Below are 22,584 nucleotides of genomic sequence, written 5' to 3'. Positions count from 1 at the left end.
CACATACCAAAGAATGAAGGACATTTAGATCAAATAGCCAGTCACAAAGAAAATTGCCATAGTTATTCAATCAACTAGGTTGAATTGCAAACAAAAAGATGCACAATGGAGAGTGCAACCCTCATCAAAGAGGTATGGAAAATGTGGAGCACATGCTGCAAGACTGATCTTTATATCATTAGATATTTTCTGAATACTCTTACTATGTAGGTCTGCCAATGCTTATGCAAGAGTTAAGCTCACTTTAACATTATACTTTGTCAATTAAATGTTCTGTTTTAGTAGTTATGGTTTTTATAAGCTAATACAAAAAATACACACAGTGCATAAATATCTTATTAAAAATATAAATAACAGCATCTCTTTATTAACATTTAGCACAGACCCCTTGCATAGCAGGGAAGCATTAAGGGTGGGAATATTCTTTTCAGATCTTTAGACAAGTTAATTTAGACATTGTTAATTTGGAATGGAAATCCTTGCATTCTGTTTTCCCAAACGGACTGAGCAGTTAAACTCATAAAGTAAGAATTCTTATAGCAGCTTTAACATCATCAAAGAAGCTGAGGGAATCCAGTGAATCGTAGGCCCATCCCTAAGTCTGGGTTCAGAACTAGGGGCCCAGAACATACAGAGTAATTATGTACAAATGTGGATACATACAAAACCCCTTTGGTACATAAGGAACTTCAATGTTTTTAAATGTTCACTTGTATTCCCATTTACAGTGTCCATAGTCAGTCTGATCTGCTCAAATACGAGCTCAGTACTCAACACTGATAAAAAAGGACTCCACTGTTTTTCACACGTGACCACAATACGTCTCCTACATTACTTTCTCTTTCCAATGCAGTAGCTTACAAGATGGCTGTGGCGTGGCTCAGTGGACTTCTGGCTTTCAGGATATTTTATTCCAGTTTTCACACTTTCTCCCATACGTTACTTGTGAGAAGAAAGGCAGATCACGTTGATCACAACATGCTTCTTCTTACCACCTTCTTGCCTTGAGATACACCAGGTCATTCCATGACATCTTAAGAGTGCATCTGTGCAAATATGAGAGAGTGATAGGAATATAGTTGCCCAATTATCACCAAAGTCTTCCTTTCTTCCGGGAAGCCCATTTGCATCTCATATAAAAGGAGCCTGATCAACATAGAGCCTTCCTTCCTGTGTGATGGTTCTGAAAAGAGTCAAACCGCTTACTGTAGTGACCCAAAAAATGCATCACCTTGGTTGTACAAAAGAATTCTCAATGGTAAGTTTTGACTTTGTCCACAAGGGTTGCTGATGCCGAGTGAGGAAATGTAAGGGCACAAAGCACCGTCAGCTTCATAATCTAACCTCTCTGTGAATGTCTTCTGAGTTAAAGATGAACCATCTCCTCGCAGGTTAAAGCTTGTTGAGGCTTGCTGCGAGGAAGACAAGGTCATGAGCCATCCTCAACATCGACAGCATGCCGCCTCTGTAACTGCCAGACAGTGCTCTTCTCCTTTTCTATATCTTCTCCATTAAAACCATTCTCCTCTTCATGGTGTTCTTCAAGTCTTTCCCTTTTCTCACCCGCTACCTCTTCTACACGCCTGTAGACAAAGTAAAAGTTGGCCTCTTGGCTCTGCAGTGTGGCCTTAATCTCTTGTGGGTGAACATCATCTGCCAGGCGCTGGTACTGCCCACCCATATAAAGGAAGATGCCATAACCCTCCTTGCTCGCCAACTTAAATTTCTGGGCGCATAGCTGGCAGACTTTCTCTACTGTGTCCGAAGGGTGCACTACCAGCGTCTTGGATGTACAGCCATTGGTCGAGTCCTGGTAGCCAATGCGAAGAAAGTTCTGAAGGAGAAAGAGAGAGATTGAATTGATTAACATCTTTTCCAGCACAATGCAAGAATGATGAGTTGGAGAAGCTACTGAAACATGGAAGTTGGCAGTGAATGATAATCCCCTGGACCTCGAATGATTTACAGACATAGCCTTACTTGATCAGTTCCATCACCCCCATATCTAAGGAATCTCAACTTCAATAAGTGTTTACAAACTGCCCCTACATAATGACATGCCGCTGTTTTGTATTTCGAATGTCTGATTAGAGGCAGGCAAAACATTTATTAACCACACAGGCTTATCAGTAGACTGTTTCCCCTTCCTTTCAGCGATTCACCTGCTTGAAGGATCTTTTCTACTTCTCCCATCGACCAGTGAACAGTCTCCTATTCCCATTTTTCACTTTTTACCTTGATGAAAGTCAGTGGCTGCTCCTTGCCCCCATGCCTCCATCAAACAAAGGATTTGGCATCCTTACCTGGAAGTCATTGAATGACGGAAGGCCAGCCCGACGTCTGTGCCAAAGTGTGAGGGACTTCTTGAACTCCACGGAGAATTCAGTCTTTTCTGGTTTTTGCTCGTGATAGCTGCTCAGCATGGTCAAGCTCGCGTAGAGGCTCGTCAGGTAGTAACCACCTGGAAACAAGAAAGGTAGCCTTCATGGGTGGGTCTGTGGTAAGGCAGGGAAAACAATGCTTTCCAAGCACGATCCCCCAAAGCAGCATTCAGTCAACATATTTCATACAAACTGTATCGCAGACTAATTTGTAGGATTCATTTTCATTTGTACGCAGTATTTGCTGCCAGTGTAATAGTCCATTGAATGAAACTCAGTGAGAGGGTGACGAGTGTTATGTTCCTGGAAGTTTATTCATAAAGGGTTATATGAGTAACTCATGACTTGGATTAAAGTAGAAGGATATATGGTAAAGGTACTTGTGTCTCCAAAACTGGGGAAACCACATTTAGACTGTTCTCGCCCACAATGGTGCAAGAGAAACATGTTCTGCAACTATGCTCAAAGTAAATAAGTGTGAAATCTGTTGGAGCAGGAAGCTGTGTAATCGGCATATGCTTTACGGTGTACAGTCATAATATCGAGTCAATTATTTCGACTGGACAGAATATCGAGTAAAAAATATAGAATGGACATAATATCGACTAGACATAATATAGACAACAAAAATATCGACTAGAGAAAATTAATATCGAATAGAATGGACATAATATCGAATCAAAAATATAGAATGGACATAATATCGACTAGACATAATATAGACAACAAAAATATCGAATTTAAGGTAAGTTAATAATAATTTTTATTTTTTGTGTAATATAAGTCTGTAGCGGGTTGTGGGTTTATAGGGGAATAGGGTGGGAAGTAATTTAATTCTAATTAATTAAATATGTTAATTTATTTATTGATATATATTTAGAATTAATTGATAATTAATTATTAATTGGTAATTAATTAAAATATAATTGGTAAATATTTTAATTTGAGTAATTTATTTTCTGTAGCGGGTTGTGGGTTTATAGGGGAATAGGGTGGGAAGTAATTTAATTATAATTAATTAAATATGTTAATTTATTTATTGATAATAATTTAGAATTAATTGTTAATTAATTATTAATTGGTAATTAATTAAAATATAATTGGTAATTAATTATAATTGATTAATTGATAAATATTTTAATGTTAGTAATTTATTTTCTGTAGCGGGTTGTGGGTTTATAGGGGAATAGGGTGGGAAGTAATTTAATTATAATTAATTAAATATGTTAATTTATTTATTGATATTTTTTTAAAATTAATTGTTAATTAATTATTAATTGGTAATTAATTAAAATATAATTGGTAATTAATTATAATTGATTAATTGATAAATATTTTAATTTTAGGGTTCAGGGTCAGTTTTCAGTTTTTGGGTAAAGGGGTATTTTTAGGGTTCAGGGTCAGTTTTCAGTTTTTGGGTAAAGGGGTATTTTTAGGGTTCAGGGTCAGTTTTCAGTTTTTGGGGTAAAGGGGTATTTTTAGGGTTCAGGGTCAGTTTTCAGTTTGTAGGTAAAGGGGTATTTTTAGGGTTCAGGGTCAGTTTTCAGTTTTTGGGTAAAGGGGTATTTTTAGGGTTCAGGGTCAGTTTTCAGTTTTTGGGTAAAGGGGTATTTTTAGGGTTCAGGGTCAGTTTTCAGTTTTTGGGGTAAAGGGGTATTTTTAGGGTTCAGGGTCAGTTTTCAGTTTGTAGGTAAAGGGGTATTTTTAGGGTTCAGGGTCAGTTTTCAGTTTTTGGGTAAAGGGGTATTTTTAGGGTTCAGGGTCAGTTTTCAGTTTTTGGGGTAAAGGGGTATTTTTAGGGTTCAGGGTCAGTTTTCAGTTTGTAGGTAAAGGGGTATTTTTAGGGTTCAGGGTCAGTTTTGGGTTTTTGGGGTACAGGGGTACTTTGTAAAAATAAAGTAAAATTACATTTAAATTACATTTATTTAATAAAATTAAATTATATTAAATTATATTATAATATTTTTTATTAATTTATATTCAAAAAATTATTATATACTTACCAATACTTATGTTGTAATGGTATGCGTTGTAAAGGTATATGCGTTGTAAAATCTTGCGTTGTAAATGTATGCGTTGTAAAAGTTTTTGCGTTGTAAAAGTTTTGTTGTAATGGTAGGCGTTGTAAAAGTATGCGTTGTAACGTCATACATCCCTGGAGTGGGAATAGTAATTTTAACCTCTACGCTATCCAGCGCTTTCCCTACTGTTGCACCCACTGGAGTGGGAGTAGTAAATTTTACCTCTACGCTATCCAACACTTTTGCTAATGTTGAACTCACTATAGTTGTAACAATAAATTTTAAACATTTTCTAAAATGTTATATATGTTTATTTAATAATATGTTTAAATATATATATATATATATATATATATATATATATATATATATATATATATATATATATATATATATATGTGTGTGTGTGTAATTTTTGGTGATGTAATTTTTTTAATTAGATAAATTATTTATTAAAATTATATTTTTTTAATAATTATTTCTAAGTTTATATTAAATATATTTATTACTATATTAGTTTTAACTTACTTTTAAGACATTTTAAAAAATCGATATTTTGACAGTCTATATTTTTGTAAGTCGATATTTTGGAGTCGATATTTTGGTACTTACCTGTTTGAAGATAGGGAGTCGATATTTTGTCAATCGATATTTTTGACTCGATATTTGTGTATCTCGATATTTGTGTCGTCGATATTATGTCAGTGATCCATGCTTTACTTGTGATGTGTATCCCGTCAATATAGACCGGGCTAACTCCGTCATCTCCCTAAACTGCTTACCATTTTGACGATGCTGGTAACTAGCCACAAGGAGTTCCCCCCAGGTGTTAAGAAGTAAGAGATATTGTGCCTGTGGGAGAATTAAGGCATGTTATGAAGTTGCCTGAATTTTCCAATATGATGCTGTCAAAACGTTGATTGCCTCGGTAAGACCTGGGTGGATTAATACAGTGGACATTTTTTATGAATTGTTGGCATTTTGTAGAGACATCCCTGGTCTCTTGGACACCTTTAGCAGCTGAAGACGGTGCATGCATGTCTTTGATGTTTGGAGAGCATTGCAATGAGTCATACCTTCTCCCATGAGCAGAGCAGGGTCCAGGAGCTCCATCATGTACTCAACTTCCAGCAAGAGCTCTGGCAGGTCACACAGTGACAGGACATAGGACAGCAAAGGCAAGAAGTCATCTGCCCCATATACATTATCTGTGGATAGAGGAACACAGCGACTTTAGGAAGTGTATCTCTAAATCACCACAGCAAAGGTCCTTAGTGCACCAGACAGTCACCAGACAACACTCATAGCAACAAACACTTACTACTATGAGCAACTCTTACTGTTATCATAACATCAAAACAAAACTCAATTTATGCTTTGGTTACATCTGCATCTACCCTATATTGTATGCAGAAAAAGGATAATAACTCAGTTCTTCAAACGTGTGGTACTCTACATAGTCGGGCTTACATTCAAGATGAGCGCTACAAGTAAAAAACTAGGAGAGAAATATTTTATTTCCTACTTTTAGAAGTTGGGTGTAAAACTCTTTTGAATAAATTATCTCTTATTTCTAGCAGAAATATTTGTTTATACATATAAAATTCAAAATGTGTAGGGTCTAAAATCGTGGAATTAATAAAAGCCTAGAATTGAAATTTCTGTAGTCGCACATCCCCAAACTGTACCATATATTCTAGAAACTACTTTTTGCAATAAATCACAGAGTAGCTGGGATAGGAACTAGACCATTTTAATCATCTGGTTCTTCTGTTCTATTTTTGACATTCTTCAAGACAGGGGCTGCAGTCTGAGTGGCATTTTCTAGAGAAATAACTTGGGCCAATCAAAACACTATCTGTTTTGGAGTAGCTAGCTTTGACTGTTGTATCAAAGCCAGTTATCAAGGACTACTTTAGATTTCTAAACTCCACCCATTCCCCAAATCCTTAAAAAACCCTCACCACCCTAAACTCCACCTAATACTGAACCCTAAAAATCTTTACCACCCCTAATCTCGACCCATCACTGGACTGTCAAAACATTTGCCAGCCCTAAACTCTGCCTATTCAAGAACCCTATACATTCCTCAACACCCCTGCCCTCTAGCCATCCTTGAACCCTAAAAACCTCACTACCCCTAAATTCCACTCCTTCATTAACCCTAGGCACCCCCACCATCCCTAAACTCTACCCATTCTTTATACCTAAAACATCCCTTACTGCACCTAAACTCCAGAAATCCCTAAACCCTTAACCCCCCTTTCTATGCCTGAACTCCACCCATTCACAGTTCCTAATAGTCCCTCATCACTCCTAAACATTGCCCATTCATGAACCCAAAAAACCCACACTAATCCTAACCTACACCGAAGTTTAGTGTAATTTTTTTTTCTTAAAATTATCTTTCCTTTCAAATGTTTTCTCTAATTTTCTATTTATTTGAATTTCTTTAAGATTGTTTTTCCTTAAAGTTGGTTTTCCGTGATTTGGTTTCTTCCAATGTGGTTTCTCAATTTTCGTTTTTGCGTTAATTCACATAAATCAATTCCCCACTCCAAAATTTAAAAAGCACCAACCTCCTGAATCTCAAATATCAGAAAAGGTAGACCATTTTGATGTAATCATTCTCTAATCTTTAGTTAAACAGGTTTCCATACCTACACCCCCATCAGCACACCAGGAAATTAATATAGGCAAGATAATTTTTTTTCTTCTCGAAAAAAACTCCTGGCCTTATCTTATCAATGTGTTATTTTCACTTTATCCGAAGAATAGAATACATAGGACTGCCTGTTCCACAGAGGACAAGGTCAACGTTCTACCCATGCCAAGTGAAGCAGTTTTACTGCCAATAAAAAGGATCCAGCACCTTCTGGAAGAAGACAGAAAACTTCCATTTTACTGAAGGAGAAATTAGATATGGCTGGCAACGAACAAATGGTGTCCCTTAGTGTTCTAGCACCACATCCAGGGGCATATTTACAAGGAAATGTTGGAGCACTGGGCTGCGCCAATATGGCAGTGCCGCGCTCCGACATTTCCAAAAGGCAGGAATGCACCACCCCAGTGTTTTCCCTAGCGCTAGCACTAAAATTAGCTGCCTAATGCCAACGCACGCACCGTAGCACCACAGTGCAAGGATGCCTGCATTGCAGGTAATGATTGCTTATGTGCAGGAAGGTTCTTCCTGCACATAAACAATCAATAATGCAGCACATATAGAACTAGCAAATTGTCATTATTTAATGATAGCTTATGTGCATGAAGGGACACTATCCTGCACATAAACAATCATTAATAGCGTTTTCATCTTTCTATGTCTGCTACAGAATGCAGCACACTTAGACAATGCAAAAGCGAGGAGAAATACAAGTATTTTTCAGTGTTCTAACATTCTAACACCTGCTATTGCATAGCGCGAATTATTGGTGCTGCCTCAGATTTACACATCCTTGTAAATCTTGGGCAGCATCAAACAGCAAATAGGGTTGCAGGGGAAGGCCCACAGCAACACCCATTGCACACCCCTTTCACACAAAGTGATGCTTGTAAAGGGGCCATATTTACTAGGCGGCTTTAACCTGTTCGATGAGTCAGACACACCCCGGCCGTCGACGTCACATTGGGCGTGTGTGGAGGACGGCCGGGGGCCGTCCGAACCACGTCCACTCATTATTCCTCCCGCACAGCGGTGGAATTCACGCCACGGTCAACGGGTTAAGCCATAGAAAGTGGCTTGAAAACGTTTTGCAAATATGGAAAATGGCATAGCGCCCCCAAAACGTCCCTAAAAGTGTTGTTCTGGTGGCACTTTCCCCTTGTAAATGTACCCCCTAATGTCATCGGCAAGGTATCAGTTATGTCATATTTGTAGCATAGCTTCTGACATTGGAATATGGGGCGACAGGCTAGAACCCTGGCCTTGGCTCTATCATTCTGTGATTCTAAATAAAACATTTAATGTTTCTGTGCCTTAAAAAAAATAGAAAAACATTTGTAGCATACTCTGGTTCAGTTTCAGAGCGTTCTAAAGCCTTTGGGCTAAGATTGCACTATAAAAAAAACTGCAAAGAAATATGCTCATCTACAATTGTACACCCCCTGGATTTGTACTTCACGAAACATTGATGACAGTTACTTTGTACCACCTCCATCTTTCCACTGCTTGTACAGTTCCAAGATGTCAATTGAATCTGAATAAAACGTAAAAACATAACGACTTGCATTTCCTGAGTTCTGTTTTTGTACTCCAATTTGGTTTATTCGGTTTTTCAACGATCAATTATTTTTCTCCCAAAAATCTAAAATGTTAAAAAGTTTAGAAGGGCAAGGGTTTTCTGTGTAATGGCATTCAGCGAAGGAAGGCTTTGTTTACTTTGAGGGATATTCGTAATGAAGTGGCGGTGAGAGGCGTTAGCCTCCTTGGCTTAACGCCTCTCACCGCCAATTCGTAAACGCGAGGGCGCACCCTTTTCTCAAGAATGTGCTGCAGCCTAGCGTTTCCCCCTGCGATGGCGCTAGGTTTCACGACTTAGCGCCAACGCAGGCACCCTTGCACCAGATTGCAAGGGAGTCTGTGTGCAGGGGGGGTTGTTCATGTACAGGAAGGTGCCCCTTCTTGCACATGAACATTCCTGAAATACCATTTTGCTTTTTCCATGGGTGCTGCACAAGGCAGCACACATGGAAAAACCAAAAATTAGGAGAAATAAAGCATTTCTCCTCGTTTCCCCAACTTAAGACCAGGATATTTCTGGTCTTAAGTTCGGCGCTGCTACCTATTATCGCCGCCCTTGATAATAGGTGGCTGCATAGATCACAATGGGTGTTGTGGTGGAAAGCCCACCGCAACACCCACTGCACGCCCCTTTCACGCTAAATTTAACGTGAAAGAGGCCTTATTCTTAAAGCAGCGTTAAGCCACTAAAGCCACGCTTCAGAATATGCCCCTTAGTGTTTTCAAACCTTTTCTGAACAATGAGTTAGTTAAACTACCACTTCTGACAAAACACACTGGCTTCTTGTCAAAAATTACAACTGCGAGTCCCCATATATCATTTGCAGAAGCAATCAGTATTGAATTAGTATTCTAGTTATACTTCACTCTATTTATTAACTTTCGGTCTAATATATATATATATATATATATATATATATATATATATATATATATATATATATATATATATATATATATATATATATATATATATATATATATATATATATATATATATATATATATATATATATATATATCTACAGAACCTCCTTCACGTGAAAGAAAGCAGAGGCCACTGTAGGGGAAAACCAAGGAGACTTTTTATTCACAAGAAGTGGCAAATGCATTTCGGCAGTTTATAAGCCTTCATCAGTGCCCAAGTTGTCAGGATGCAGTCCTTCGCCTTAATGAACATCCTGCCACTTATTTGAGAATTCAAACAGGCCACGCCCCCAAAGATGTCAGCACACCTGTTGCCGGTCCTCGGGACTCCCGTGGACTGCCAGACCCAGAATGCACAGTGAAGATTTCAGGTAGGTTGTGCAAGGGGGAAATTCTGCCAAGTGGTTGCGCAGAGTGCAGGACACAGCACGAAGGTCCTGCTTTTGTGCTTGTAAATACGGCCTCCTCGGCTCCCCAACTGCTAGATATATATATATATATATATATATATATATATATATATATATATATATATATATATATATATATATATATATATACTTCTTAGTACACCGGCGCCACAGGCCTTATCTCGTTTTCTGTCCCTCTCCCATTCCGTTCACATCATCACTGGACAAATCACTTGAAGCCAGTGGAAATCAATCTCCCAAGGAACAGATCGAATTCGCTGGAGTCATCATTTTCTGTCTGAAACATTTTTTGGAGGCTGAAGCCTGTTTTTTTGTATCTATTCTATTGATGCTCGTTTCACTTTTCAGACAATGGGGCACTGTAAGCAATCGCAACAGTGCATGTGAGAGCAACCAAATGAATTACAAATTTATAAAAACAGCTATTGTTTCTGTGTCTGCTCCCCTTGCCGAAACAGTTCCAATGATTTGATTAAACTTTTCAAGGCTCAAACACACTAGCAACACCCACAGAACCATGATTACATTTTCCAACGGTTTGCTTCCTTCATGGCTAGATTTCAGGCTATTTTACAGTGGATTTGAACTGAAAGATGCGTTTCATGTTTAGTGTGTACTCGCAAGTGAAGTACATCACAATGTGGTATTTGAAAACAATTCTACACAACAGGATCGTGAAAGACTAGAAATAGAGTATAAACTATAAGCCTACGATACAAGGTGGAACCCAGAGCACTAGCTGTGCAAAGTCATTTCTGTATGTCCCCAGGACACAGGAAGGGTGTGATGACCTTTTGTCTAAAAACTGATTCACCATCTGTTATACTTTTCAAATTGCTAAAAACTTTGTAACAAAGATAATTAAGAATTCTTCAGAGTTATTTTGAAGAATGTGACTGTTTCTGAAATGTTTGTTAGATAGTGTAACATCTGAACCAATAATGTAGGAGTAAGAGCCTCACCTGAATGGGCTGCCATGGAGTTGTACATCAGCTTGCAGGCCTGCAGCAGAATGATCACCTTGTCTGTCGGCGAGTAAGCCTTCTGCATCTTAACTAGCTTGTGCCGGATCTTCTCTACTTCCTGGGGTGTTGGCAGGCCTGATCTAACATCAAAGGCCTGTGGCCCCCTCTGCCGAACCAGCGCTAGGTTCTCCCGTAGTTGCTGAAGACAGCCATCTTTAGTGAAGGCCTTTCTGAGACGACAGTCCAGGTATCTCTTCAGGGGCTTTAGGATACAGCGATACATAGCCTTCTCCATGACTCCATCTTAGCAGAAACAGAAGCAAAGAGGGAGGTCAAGAGACCTTAGTGCAGGTAGAGCACAGGCAGCAGCACTGTGTTTCTCTCTCAAACTCACACTCATAAGATGGGTGCGCTCACACACACAGTTAATACTGGGATTTCTTCTCAACCGTAACTCATGTAAGGATTGGTGACTTTCTTATCATCTTCTGCGTCATTTCTCATCCTCAATCAAAAACTACTAAATATTGCCAAGGAGTATTTTTCTGCCATTTTTGACTTTTTCCATCTGAGACACTTTAATGCAAGGTAGTATCATGGTTACTGTAGGCGTTGCCCTTTCTTCAGGCAATCAAGAAGGAAATTAGAAAGGCGGCAACAGCGTCCAGTCCTTGAAAGATTGTGACTCCAGACCCCATAGATCTGCCTTTGCCAGGGATCTTGTTATGACCTGAGTCTATAATTAGAATAGCTTCCACTTGAAAATATAGCTTTAAAACAGATCTTAGCATTAAGGTCTACTGCTATCCAAGGAGCCCTTTCTTGGACCCCTGGTTTCACTTTGATCATTGCTGCGGGACATATCCCAAGCCCCCAAGCACTGATCCGAGTGGTAGAGGAACTGCTGGAAGGTGGACAATATCTAGAAAGAGGACAATGTCCACTTTCCAGCGGTATCTACCTAGTGCATGTCTACTTGAGGATCACTGTAAGACTGCGATCGCCAAATATCAATCCACCCACTAAACACCACGAGGGGGAGGTGGGAGGATGACCCAGGCATGGGATGAGGTCTCATCAATTAAAAAAATTATAGAAACTGTCATTCTGAAACCAAGGAATTACAAATTACAAAGAAGGGCGTTAGGCGGTGAGCCCTAGCATAGGGCCAAGCACCCATCTCACAATGATCCCCCGCAGACTTTATTCTCCCAATGGGGAGAGGGAGGCAGATTGGGAACGTTTATTTACAATTTACCCCACTACGGGGTGGTAGAAAGTCTACTAAATAAAATAGTACATTTGTTTTAACAAAAAAAGAAGGGGTAGGATGGCCGGCTCAGCCATCAGACAGCGCTCCCTTTCAATAATGGCACAAGCAGTCTTTCAGCCCACCCTATCAATTACATTGTGGGAGGTTCCCCGCAATCTGCCCCCCTTGTGGTTGAAGGGGCAGCGAGCCCACTCAACAATAGGGACATTTTATTTAAAAAAAAAGAAGGGGTGGGGGGCCCTAGCCACCCTGCCATGATGTAACCCCATAACAGGACCACAGTCTTACTGTCCCCATGAAAGGCAGATTGGAGGGTTTACTACGTATCTGCCCTTGGAGAGATCAGAAATCCAACTAGGCACCCGACAAAATTATTATAATTTTTTTTAATAAGTGGTGGGAGGCCTGTCCAGACATTGGGCCGTGTCCCACCGCATACTGTCTCTAGCAGGCCTTCTCTCTGCCCCGGGAGGGGAGCGAATTGGAGGGGGTTACTCCTAATCCACCCTCTCATGAGATCCAGAAAGCCCACAATACCTAGCGTTTTTATTTTTTTTAGAAAAGGAAATATGCAGTGGGCATGCCCACCCTGCCAACCTGCCTTACCACCATTGCTAAAGACCAAACATTATTTATGCCACTTCAGGAGGCAGATGGGGGTGTTTACCCCCAATGTGCCCCTCTGGGGAGTGGGGGTAGCAAAAAGCCTACTCACCCACGGATTAAAAATATATATATATATATCCTGCACCGCTAGGAGAAGAATGTATGTATTTACCCCCAGTCTGGATGCTAGCGATATATTTAAAAAAAACTGTTCTAGATGATGTGTTATATTGTTGTTATTCTGAATCATTAAATATCTACAACCAGCTTATTTTCCTTTCACACCATGCAGTTGAAATTGTTCAATCCTTCTGAGAACGAGTCAAAGAGGATCTAGAACTGGATCCAAAGGAGTTAACGGATCTTCACTAAAAACTCCACCTACATAACAAAAGAATTTGTATTTCAGCCACAAGGTATTTTATTCCTACTATAGAACTACATCTTTATTTTATGCATATGTCATGATTCTGTCAATTATGCCAAAGAGGAGTCCTAACTATATAAGTACATCTTCTATGTCCATTTTGGTGGCATACAGTTCATTTTGGTGTTCAAGAATATGTTGTCGCTTGTGCCATCTGTGCTCAAAATAGATCACTACATTCCAAACCTTTTGGCTATTTCTAGCCATTTTGAGTGGCTCATGAACCTTGGTATACAACTTCTAGTAACTTCATTATGAATATTCCGCCTATAGAAGGTTTCCAAGTTATATTGGTTATCATCGATCCTTTTTCAAAGACAGCTCATTTTTCTCCTTTGCATATTTAGGGGCCTATTAAGAAATTACCTGATGCTTTCTGATATACATAATTTTGGACACAGGAACTCAGTGTTTTTCACACTTTTGGATAAGTATTTGTAAGACACAAAAACAAGTTCCTTCCTCTAATTACCACCCTCAGTCCAAGGGGCAAACAGAATGAACCTTTAGTGTCTTGAACAGTTTCTATGAAGTTACGGTAATGCCATCTAAATGACCCGAGTTCTTATTTTCCTATAGCCAAATTGTGTTATAATGCAACTGATAGTGCCACCAAAGTTTCACTATTTTTCTGCATGCACGGTTATCATCCAATAATTTTCTCTTCTTAATAGCACATCAATCCATTTGTTCCATCAATTACTGACTATATAAGCCATTTACAAATAAATACACTAGCCTCTGATTGTCTCTATCATACTAATGTCAGAATGGAAGAATATGCTGAAAAGTCAAGGTCAAGCTCTTCTTCTCTTGCTCCCTGTGTCAAGAGCTCGTTGTGTTCTTATTCTGTTCTTGTTCAAGTGCCAGCTAAAATGTTTTTGTCCACTTACCATCATTCATAAGAATAATCCTGTCACTTTTTTCTAAAGTTTCCTTGTATTTGAGGATTTCATTCTGTTTTCCATCTTCACAAATTAAACCTTATGTTTCTGATTCATATAATCATTTACCTTCAGAATCACCTCCTGTTATGATGCAAGGTCAACCTGAACATGAGGTTCAAGAAATCTGTGACACCCGAATTTTCCAAGGTTGCTTTCAATTCTTGATACTTTGGAAAGATTATTCATCTAGTGAACGCTCTTGGAAAGATACTTCTGTACATGCGTCTTTGCTGAGTCTTTATTTTTTCTAGTGGCACCCAGATAAGACTGACCTTCACAAGGGCGCACACTGTTTCACTTGGGAACAAGACTCCCTCAAGGCAGTGATCAAATGCTCATGGTCAATTAGCTTGTTGTCTACTGCAAAGAAGGCATTACCTCTTTGCATGTGGGAAGCAGATTGCTCCCACTTGTTCCCACAGCCGCTGCAACCCGGATCACTATTTGTGCAGTGTGGAGTACTGAGCTGTAGAATTCAATGGAAGGCATGGGAGTATGGAAGAAAAACGGATGTTAAACATAATTTCCTTCTTCTCGCACCTGCCCTTTCGAGGGAACACTATTCTTCTGAAGAAGTTGGCATGGATAGCCTTAAATTCATCCCTAATCAAGATGGCCACCTATCCAGGGATTGTTGCCAGGATTTCCCAATCCCAGATGGTTCCAACCATTTTTTCCTGTGATGTCATCTTCTGCTTAGACCATATAAATAAGAAGGCACTGGTCAGAAAAAGACCCATTGCAACATTTTCTTCACCTATTTTACATTATATTCATTGACATATATGATGCTTTCTGAAAATGACTTTTTGTCCCCTAGCTGTGCCACAGTATTTCTTATTGGATTCCTCGCTTGAAAGACTTTATGCTAGGCTCCTTCATAACCCTGACTCAGGGTAGTGTAGGAACTTTACAGTGTCCAGTCCATGGCAAGAATATGCATAGGATTCTAATGTAGAGCAGCAGTCCACGCTTTCATTTCAGACTTTACTTGCATAGCAAAGAGAACACAAGATATGCACATGCACACACACACACACCTTAACACCCCCACATACATACACACGCATGCATACACTCTATTCTCTATCTTTACATGTACAGCACAGAGAACAGCAGGGTGAACAGTCTGAACACACAAAGATTCCATTAGATGCGCCACAATCTACTATTTAGTTATGTAGCAGAGTGGGAAATCTCAATTTGCATTCAGTTAGAATCTGTTTAAGCCGACTCTGTAGTGAATGTCCAACTAACATTACATTGCTATGTTTCTACTCACCTTGGTCTTCTTCAGGGAGCATGGTCTGGAGATTCAAATTTAGCTCTGATCCATCTAGAAGGCAGTTCTTCATCTGCGACATAAACTGTCGTACCATCTGAAGTGTTGCCTTGCAGGGCTGTGGCACCTTCTGCCTACTCCTCACCAGTGTCAAGAAATCCTGCACCATATTGCCAAAGGCTGTCCTCCTGTCCTGGGCAAGTTCCTCCACTACACTCAGAACCTTCTTCTCCGGTGGCAAGAATGAGAGGAAGACCTCGCTGACAGCCCGAAAGGGTGTCTTGGTCCGCCGACTCGATGTTATTGTGCTCTTGCGCTGCAGCTGAGGTGAGGAGTGTTTATGGTGCCCATCCATTTCCACCTCATCCAGACTGCTGAGGGAGCTGCTGTCCAGCTCTGTGAGGGACGGGAGCCGCTTGCTATCAAAGTCCAGTGTTTCTATGTCTGAGTTCCTAGAAGGGTTCATGGATTCAGGATCCATAGATTTAACATCATTGCTCACCATGAGTCCTTCAGTGGGGGCTAACTTCTGGACCTGTTCAGTTTGCCCAGACCGGGGCACCTGGTAGTCCTCTTCTTCTTGTGTTGGTGCAAGCATAGATACTCCTTTGAGACCAATATCAAAGCTCCCTTTGCTAAGTTTCTTCCTAAGACGCGAACGTAGTGACATCTTGGGCTGCTTATACTCCTCGTCCACACTGAGCTGCTTTGTGACTAGCACTGTGCCAGGCTTTTGCTTGTGTAGGGCCTCTGCTGGGATTGGGGGTGGAGGGTTGGGAGGAGGTGAGAGTGGGCTAGAATTCTCTGTTGACACACGCACAGTTATACTCTTTTTGAACCGTCCACGCTTGAGGCGGCTCTCAGTCACACCCTCCTCCAGAAAGAGTGGGTTGAAGAAGCGGAGTGCCCCATTTGCTGTCAGGCAGTTAAGCTCCAGGGGGCTACGAGTCTTCAGGATGGAGACAGGATTACTGTCCAGCAACTCTGGGGTGGAGCAGTTGGAGAGGTCAAGGACTGGGACATCTGGTCGTGGAGCCTTTTCTTGATTAGGCTTCAATTCCTGCGTGTTGAGTGATGAGTTCCAGAACTCTAGAATAAGAAACAATATTTAGCTATGTGATAATAATTAGGCAAAATTCTGAAAGCGTTTTTAATAATAAGAAAATAGTGTTTCAGTTAGATGTGTTTAGTTAGCCGAACTATGCCTTAACAAGATTGTGCTGTTTTGTAACATGGCTGAAAGTAAAGAAAATGACACAGTCAAAGCTGGCTGCATCATAGCACTAATATTTTCTTTAGTTTAAGACGTGTTACACAGCAGCCTATGCCACAGTGCAACATATCTAACAAACACATTGACAAAGCCAATAGATCTTGTGGAGGCCAAACTTGTTGGCCTTGCCAATGCTTGTTTTCCCCACTTAATAAGCTGGATGCTCAGAATGTGTATCCATATACCTCTGAATAACCTGTGCTTCCTCGGCAGTCAGAGCGAGACCTACTATAATTAAAAGTGCAACCTTTGCCTATGCTTGTTATTCTAGGACTTTGACCTCTTAAAGAAACGCAAAAGAGGGTGGTAGAAGGAGGCAAGATCAAAAACAGTGACAGAAAAAGTGGGAGGAATGAAAACAAGAACTTGGCAAAGCCAATAGATCTTGCCTATGTGACATTTATTGGCTTTGCTAATGTTTTTAGCTTGTTGCAAATGGCTGAAAGAAATTTTAAAAAGCTGTATGACACAGCCAGCGTTGTCTGCTTCATAGCACTTTTTCTTTATTTTCAGTTATGCTGAACTGAAGCTAGCGCTTCTGTATACAATAGCCAACATTTTTTAAAAAGCCAATAGATCTTGCATAGGCGAGACCTATTGCCTTTGTCAATGTTTGGTATGGCATGCCATATGGTAAGTTATAAGTATTTATTCAGTGTTTCAATGGCTGAAGTGCTAATGTTATAGAATGGAGAATGCCCTTGCCAAGGTGGTAGTGTGTTCAGATTCCGAAACATTTTAGGACCATACAGAAACTGCGAAGTTGTACCATATAAATACGCTTAATGTAACATAGCTTGTAGGTAGACACAAAAGTCCAATAGGTTACCGTTTTTATTACAGTGATGATGTAGGCTCTGTGTTACTTTGGGTACAATGGTTACAAAAAAAACTAAAAAAGACCTCCTGAAGAGGGTGCAGTCATAAATACAGCAACAACGAGAAAACTGTAAAATTGGCTTAAATTTATGCATGTGCGCTGAAGTCCATTGCATGTACATTTCGCCTATATTAAGTTACACTCCTACTTTTCATCTTGCCCTGCCTATAAATGCCTCTTTTAATATTTCTTTAGGTCTGATCCTTTTACTAAGATCTATTGAGGTTAATCATGCCTACGACATTTATTTAGAGTTTATTTGCTTAAGCTGACAGCATTGGCAGTAGCTTTGCATAGATGGGTTCACCATTCAAATTATGACCCTAATGCCCGCAAGGTGACTGCACTTGTGACTGCTTGTGTAGTAATAAAATAGAGCAATAATCGGTGTTCAATGGGTTTCCTAGAGCTTTTGACCCCTGTGCCATTGCACCTGCTGCACCATTCAATTAATGGCACTAGCGCCTGCAAGGTAACTGTACTTGTCAATGCTTGTTTAGTAGTAAAATATAGCAATAATTGGTGTTCAGTGGGTTTGCTAGACCCTTTGACTCCTATGCCACTGCGCCTGCTGCACCATTGAAATAATGACCCTAGTGCCTGCCAGGTAAATGCACTTCACTGCTTGTTTAGTAGTCAAATAGAGCAATACTCGGTGTTCAGTGGGGTTCCTAGAGCTTTTGCTCTGTGCTACTGCAGCTGCTGCACTGTTCAAATCATGACCCTAGTGCCTGCAAGGTAACTGTACTTGTGACTGCTTGTTTAGTAGTAAAATATAGCAATAATCGGCGTTCAGTGGGTTTCTTAGACCTTAAGGCCCCTGTTCCACTGTACCTGCTACACCATTCAAATCATTACCCTAGTGCCTGCAAGGTAATTGCCCTTGTGACTGCTTGTTTAGTAGTAAAATATAGCAATAATCGGTGTTTAGTGGGTTTCCTAGAGCTTTTGGCCTCTGTGCTACTGGACATTCTGCACCATTGAAATCATGACCCTAGTGCCTTCAAGGACAATTGAGAAATCGGTTATTTACAGTAATATATTAGTTGCAAAAAAGGCACAGTTGCAGACGGGATACATAAATATTGTGTAGCTAAACATAAACACAAAAGCTTTCAAAAAAAGTTCCTTTAAACTTATCCAACTCCAAAATGACTTGCCACAGATGTCATAAATGAAGCATATGCTTTACCCAGCAAAGTGAAAACAAGGCATTGTTAAATTGTGTTACAATGTGGCTAGCCCTTCCCTGTGAAAAGATATTATCTTGTGCTGGACAGTGAATGGCCCATATACAGGGTAAATTGCCCAAGATCACCATCTGCTGGGCTGTCACTAAGACTAAAATGCGGTTTTGTACTTTGTTCCTAAAAAGGCAGTTTCACAAATGAAATGGGCTCACCAAAGAGGAGGAATCTTGCAAAAAAGTGCAAATGTTTTGTGCAGCTGAAGAACGAGATACCTTTTTAGATGGCTACATCTAAAATAAAATATTTTTAAAAGAGCACCAGCTGGCTCCATGGGGAAAGTAACATGCATTACGCTTTTCTATAAACGCTTTCACTTTGAAGTCAGCCGAAAGCAAAAGAAACACCAGGCTCCTAGGAAAACGCAGCTTGTCATTTGACCGCGGGCTTTGAATGTTCAGCAAAGTGACAAAATAAGAACAAGATTGAAGGCCTATTTATTACAGAAAATACGTTTGTGGAAGAATACTGTAAATACGGATTTAGCATGGGGAGGTACGAATTCAAGCTGCACAGCCTAAAGCAAATAAAGCCAACAAATGGAAAAGCAGAAAATGTGAGTTACGAACCACAAAGCTAATAGCAAGCAACAGGCAGAATGCATTCCTTTCTGAAAGTCCCAAAGATGTCTTTAACAAAGCCAGACAGCTGTGCTCAGTGTGCTGTCTGATAGGTGGTGACCTCAACACTGCAAGAGTTAAAGAAGACAGGAAATGCAAGGTGAGGGACCAAAACGCCATGGAGTAGAATACAAATATAGACAGCCTGATATTCAGCAGAACCCATAGCAGATTTCTTAAAAAACAACGCCTTTCTCTGCAATTTAAAAAAAAATCAAATTAGGCATTGGACTTTACCCTGTATATATAGAAATACGTGAACAGATTTTATCTAAAGAACTAAACTGTCTAAAAAGGATGTGCATCTGAGAGACAGAACAGATTAAAGTAAGGCCAGAATTAATGGCATTGATATTTTGTGAATAGATTTTGTGAATACACTTCCTTATGTGATTTTAAATGCTAGGTAATTCTATATTTAATGTATAAAAAATATGCAGAACCTACTCTTGTGTATTTATCGTTAGGATTTTAGTTTGCGCAGCAAGAACTAGACAATGAAAAACAAGTGTTTCCATTACTAAGCTGAATGATACTGATTGTAACAACATCAGAAGAATAAAGGTGGAATCACTCCCGCAGAAATAGAAACATGTGAACAGTAGTTTACACATAGATCTTTACAGTTGAAAGATTTTGCATGCATTGTTTCAGTGAAATCTAAAAAGGACAATACCTGACATTAGAAAAAGTGGATATGAAAGTGGATGTAAGGTGTTCCTTTAATGAGCTGCTTTTCTCCCGATGTCATGCCTGTGATCAAGGACATGGTTTGTCTGAAACGCGTAAGGCGGTTTATCGAGGATTCAGTTGGGGACCCTGATGTTTTCTGCAGTACAACAATAAAGGAGGATGCAAGCTCCGTGCGTGTGGCGTCTCTAAGCAGGGGCTTTTTGGTTTGTATATATATATATATATATATATATATATATATATATATATATATATATATATATATATATATATATATGCCACGAACCTCGCACAGCAGTTTCTCCAGAACCACAAAAGACGAGCATAGGCCCAGGTTTGGTGCTATTTAATTTTATTTGGATACACCACCAGCCGCCATCACAACGCGTTTCCCTGCCTTGATCACATGATGATCAAGCTTTGTTTGCGGAGCGAAACGCGTCAGGGAGGGCACTCGTTCTGATACTAACAGAAAATAAAATTCTGCACTGCTGACACTTCATTGGTGTGATGGCGTTTTGATATTTGACTAAATTCATCTGAGAAGAGGAGAGGAGGTCTGCGCCCGTTCATGACCGCAGCGAGAGGCGGTCAGGATTCTTTTGATATATATATATATATATATATATATATATATCCACCAACCACCTTCCCAAGGCAAGGAAAGGAAATAGCCGCACACCACGACAAAGCTTACATTCCTTTATTTCGAAGCAGCCGGCAGTCCTAACATGTTTCGTTCGATTTCCTTGAACTTTATCAAAGGGTTGCGCCGCTGACATCACATTAGGCATGAGAAGGAACTGCATTCACTATTTAATTAATCAGGTGTCCAGTGGGCGTTACACTCCGTCGCTAGGATTTATGGTCCATGCAGTTCCTAATTGTGAGAAGTTGGCCTGATGTGCAGTGCTCACTATTCTAGTGATCACTATATATCAGTCCAAACAACCCTTATTGATGATTGGTTGTAAGTCAACCTTATAGACCAGCTATCCTAGTAGCATGGATACGAGCAGTCTAAGGCTAAGACTCTAGAGGGCGTGTTAAGCCAGCTGTTTTACCATCACATTACCCCTTGAACACCCAGTGAAAGGACACCACACAAGTTGTTATGAAAATAAACAGTGTATTTATTTATAACAAGACTACCCTGGCTCTCTATGAGACAGGGAGCTAAGCACACAACAAAACTCTTACGAAAATACTTTTAAGTTAGCACGTTACACAAATGCCCGAGGGGCACGAAAAACCATATACGCTAAAAGTGGAATGCGAATTACTAGCAGGTAAGTAACAGTTCTAATAGGCTTTGGAATCGCTAGGACTGGACTAGGGAATCGTTAGATTACTACTAGGAGGCCTAGGGGACTCGGGTGCAGAGTGTGCACTCTCACGCGGGATGCGGGACAAAGTCTATGGAAGCTAGAATTCACAAAGTTAGTGTTCACGGGCGAACCCGACCTGGTAGGGAGAAAACGACAGTGGATCCTGACCCTTGGATAGTGAGGCTATGCTGGGACACCGGAGTGCCGAAGTTACCTAGCCCAGGGGCTGCAGCTGCATAGGTCTGAAAAGACGTCGGGGATCTCGTTGCCGGACCAGGAGCCTGGAAGGAAGAAGTTGCTGGCAGGCGACCAGTGAAGGAAAGTTCGATGGATCCAAGCCTGGATCAAGGAAGAAGAAAAACCTGAAAGCAGAGGGGACCAAGTTCTTGAATCACTAGCCAGTGATTAAGTGGGCACCAGGATGGCACCGGGCGAAGTCACCGCAGTCAGGTGAGTGGGCACTGCTGGGCTCTGCAGTCTCTCGGACCAGGAGGCGTTGTCGGCGACCAGGATGGAGGTGCGAGCTGTCCCACGAAGGATGAAGTCGTTGGCGTCGAAGTTACCCAGGATTGGGCAACAAGCCTTGGCTAATTCAAGCCCACGCGGTGGACTCAAAATGGCGTCTTGAGTGGACCAGGAGGGTCCAGGGTGCTCCTCTTCTGGAAGGGAGCAAGGGCCAGTCTGGAGCAACCAGACCAGCAGCAGAAATGTCGTCGGGCGTCGTCAGGAAGGCCACAAGCCAACGGGCTAGTAGCCAAACAACGCGGTGAGCAGCGGAAAGCAGAAGGGCCCCACGCAGATCGTGGAGATGCTGGGGGGCTGCACTTCGGAGCTGGAGCTGCTCAGAGTCGGGGCTTCTCGGACCCCAAAGCACTCACCAGTAGATTACTCGGCGGGCTTGCTGGAAAGAAGTCGTGCAGTCTTGCAGATGGCCGGTCCCTTGAGGTCTCGTCGCACCCACGGTTCTCAGCTGGGCTGTAGAGGTGGGTAGAGGTCAGAGGTGCCAGGGAAGCCGGTTCTCGTCGAGCTGGGCAGTCGGATTC

General features: G+C 40.7%; 1 protein-coding gene across 2 annotated transcripts in view; it reads right to left on the bottom strand.

Moving 5' to 3' along the window:
* Positions 1 to 333: 333 nt before the first annotated feature.
* The window catches only part of RIN1 (Ras and Rab interactor 1), a 131,789-nt gene continuing 109,538 nt past the window's right edge, over positions 334 to 22,584 (bottom strand). For both annotated transcript variants that reach the window (XM_078660818.1, XM_078660819.1), the window contains 5 exons: positions 15,501 to 16,589; positions 10,963 to 11,268; positions 5,479 to 5,610; positions 2,304 to 2,461; positions 334 to 1,834 (listed from right to left, as the gene is read on the bottom strand). In XM_078660818.1, coding sequence (XP_078516944.1) covers positions 1,430 to 1,834; positions 2,304 to 2,461; positions 5,479 to 5,610; positions 10,963 to 11,268; positions 15,501 to 16,589 — 2,090 coding nt within the window. In that variant the 3' untranslated portion in view covers positions 334 to 1,429. The remainder of the gene's footprint in view (positions 1,835 to 2,303; positions 2,462 to 5,478; positions 5,611 to 10,962; positions 11,269 to 15,500; positions 16,590 to 22,584) is intronic.

This window comes from Lissotriton helveticus, chromosome 9, assembly GCF_964261635.1.
Source record: "Lissotriton helveticus chromosome 9, aLisHel1.1, whole genome shotgun sequence".
Taxonomy (NCBI): domain Eukaryota; kingdom Metazoa; phylum Chordata; class Amphibia; order Caudata; family Salamandridae; genus Lissotriton; species Lissotriton helveticus.
This window is presented reverse-complemented; position numbering and strand designations above follow the sequence as displayed.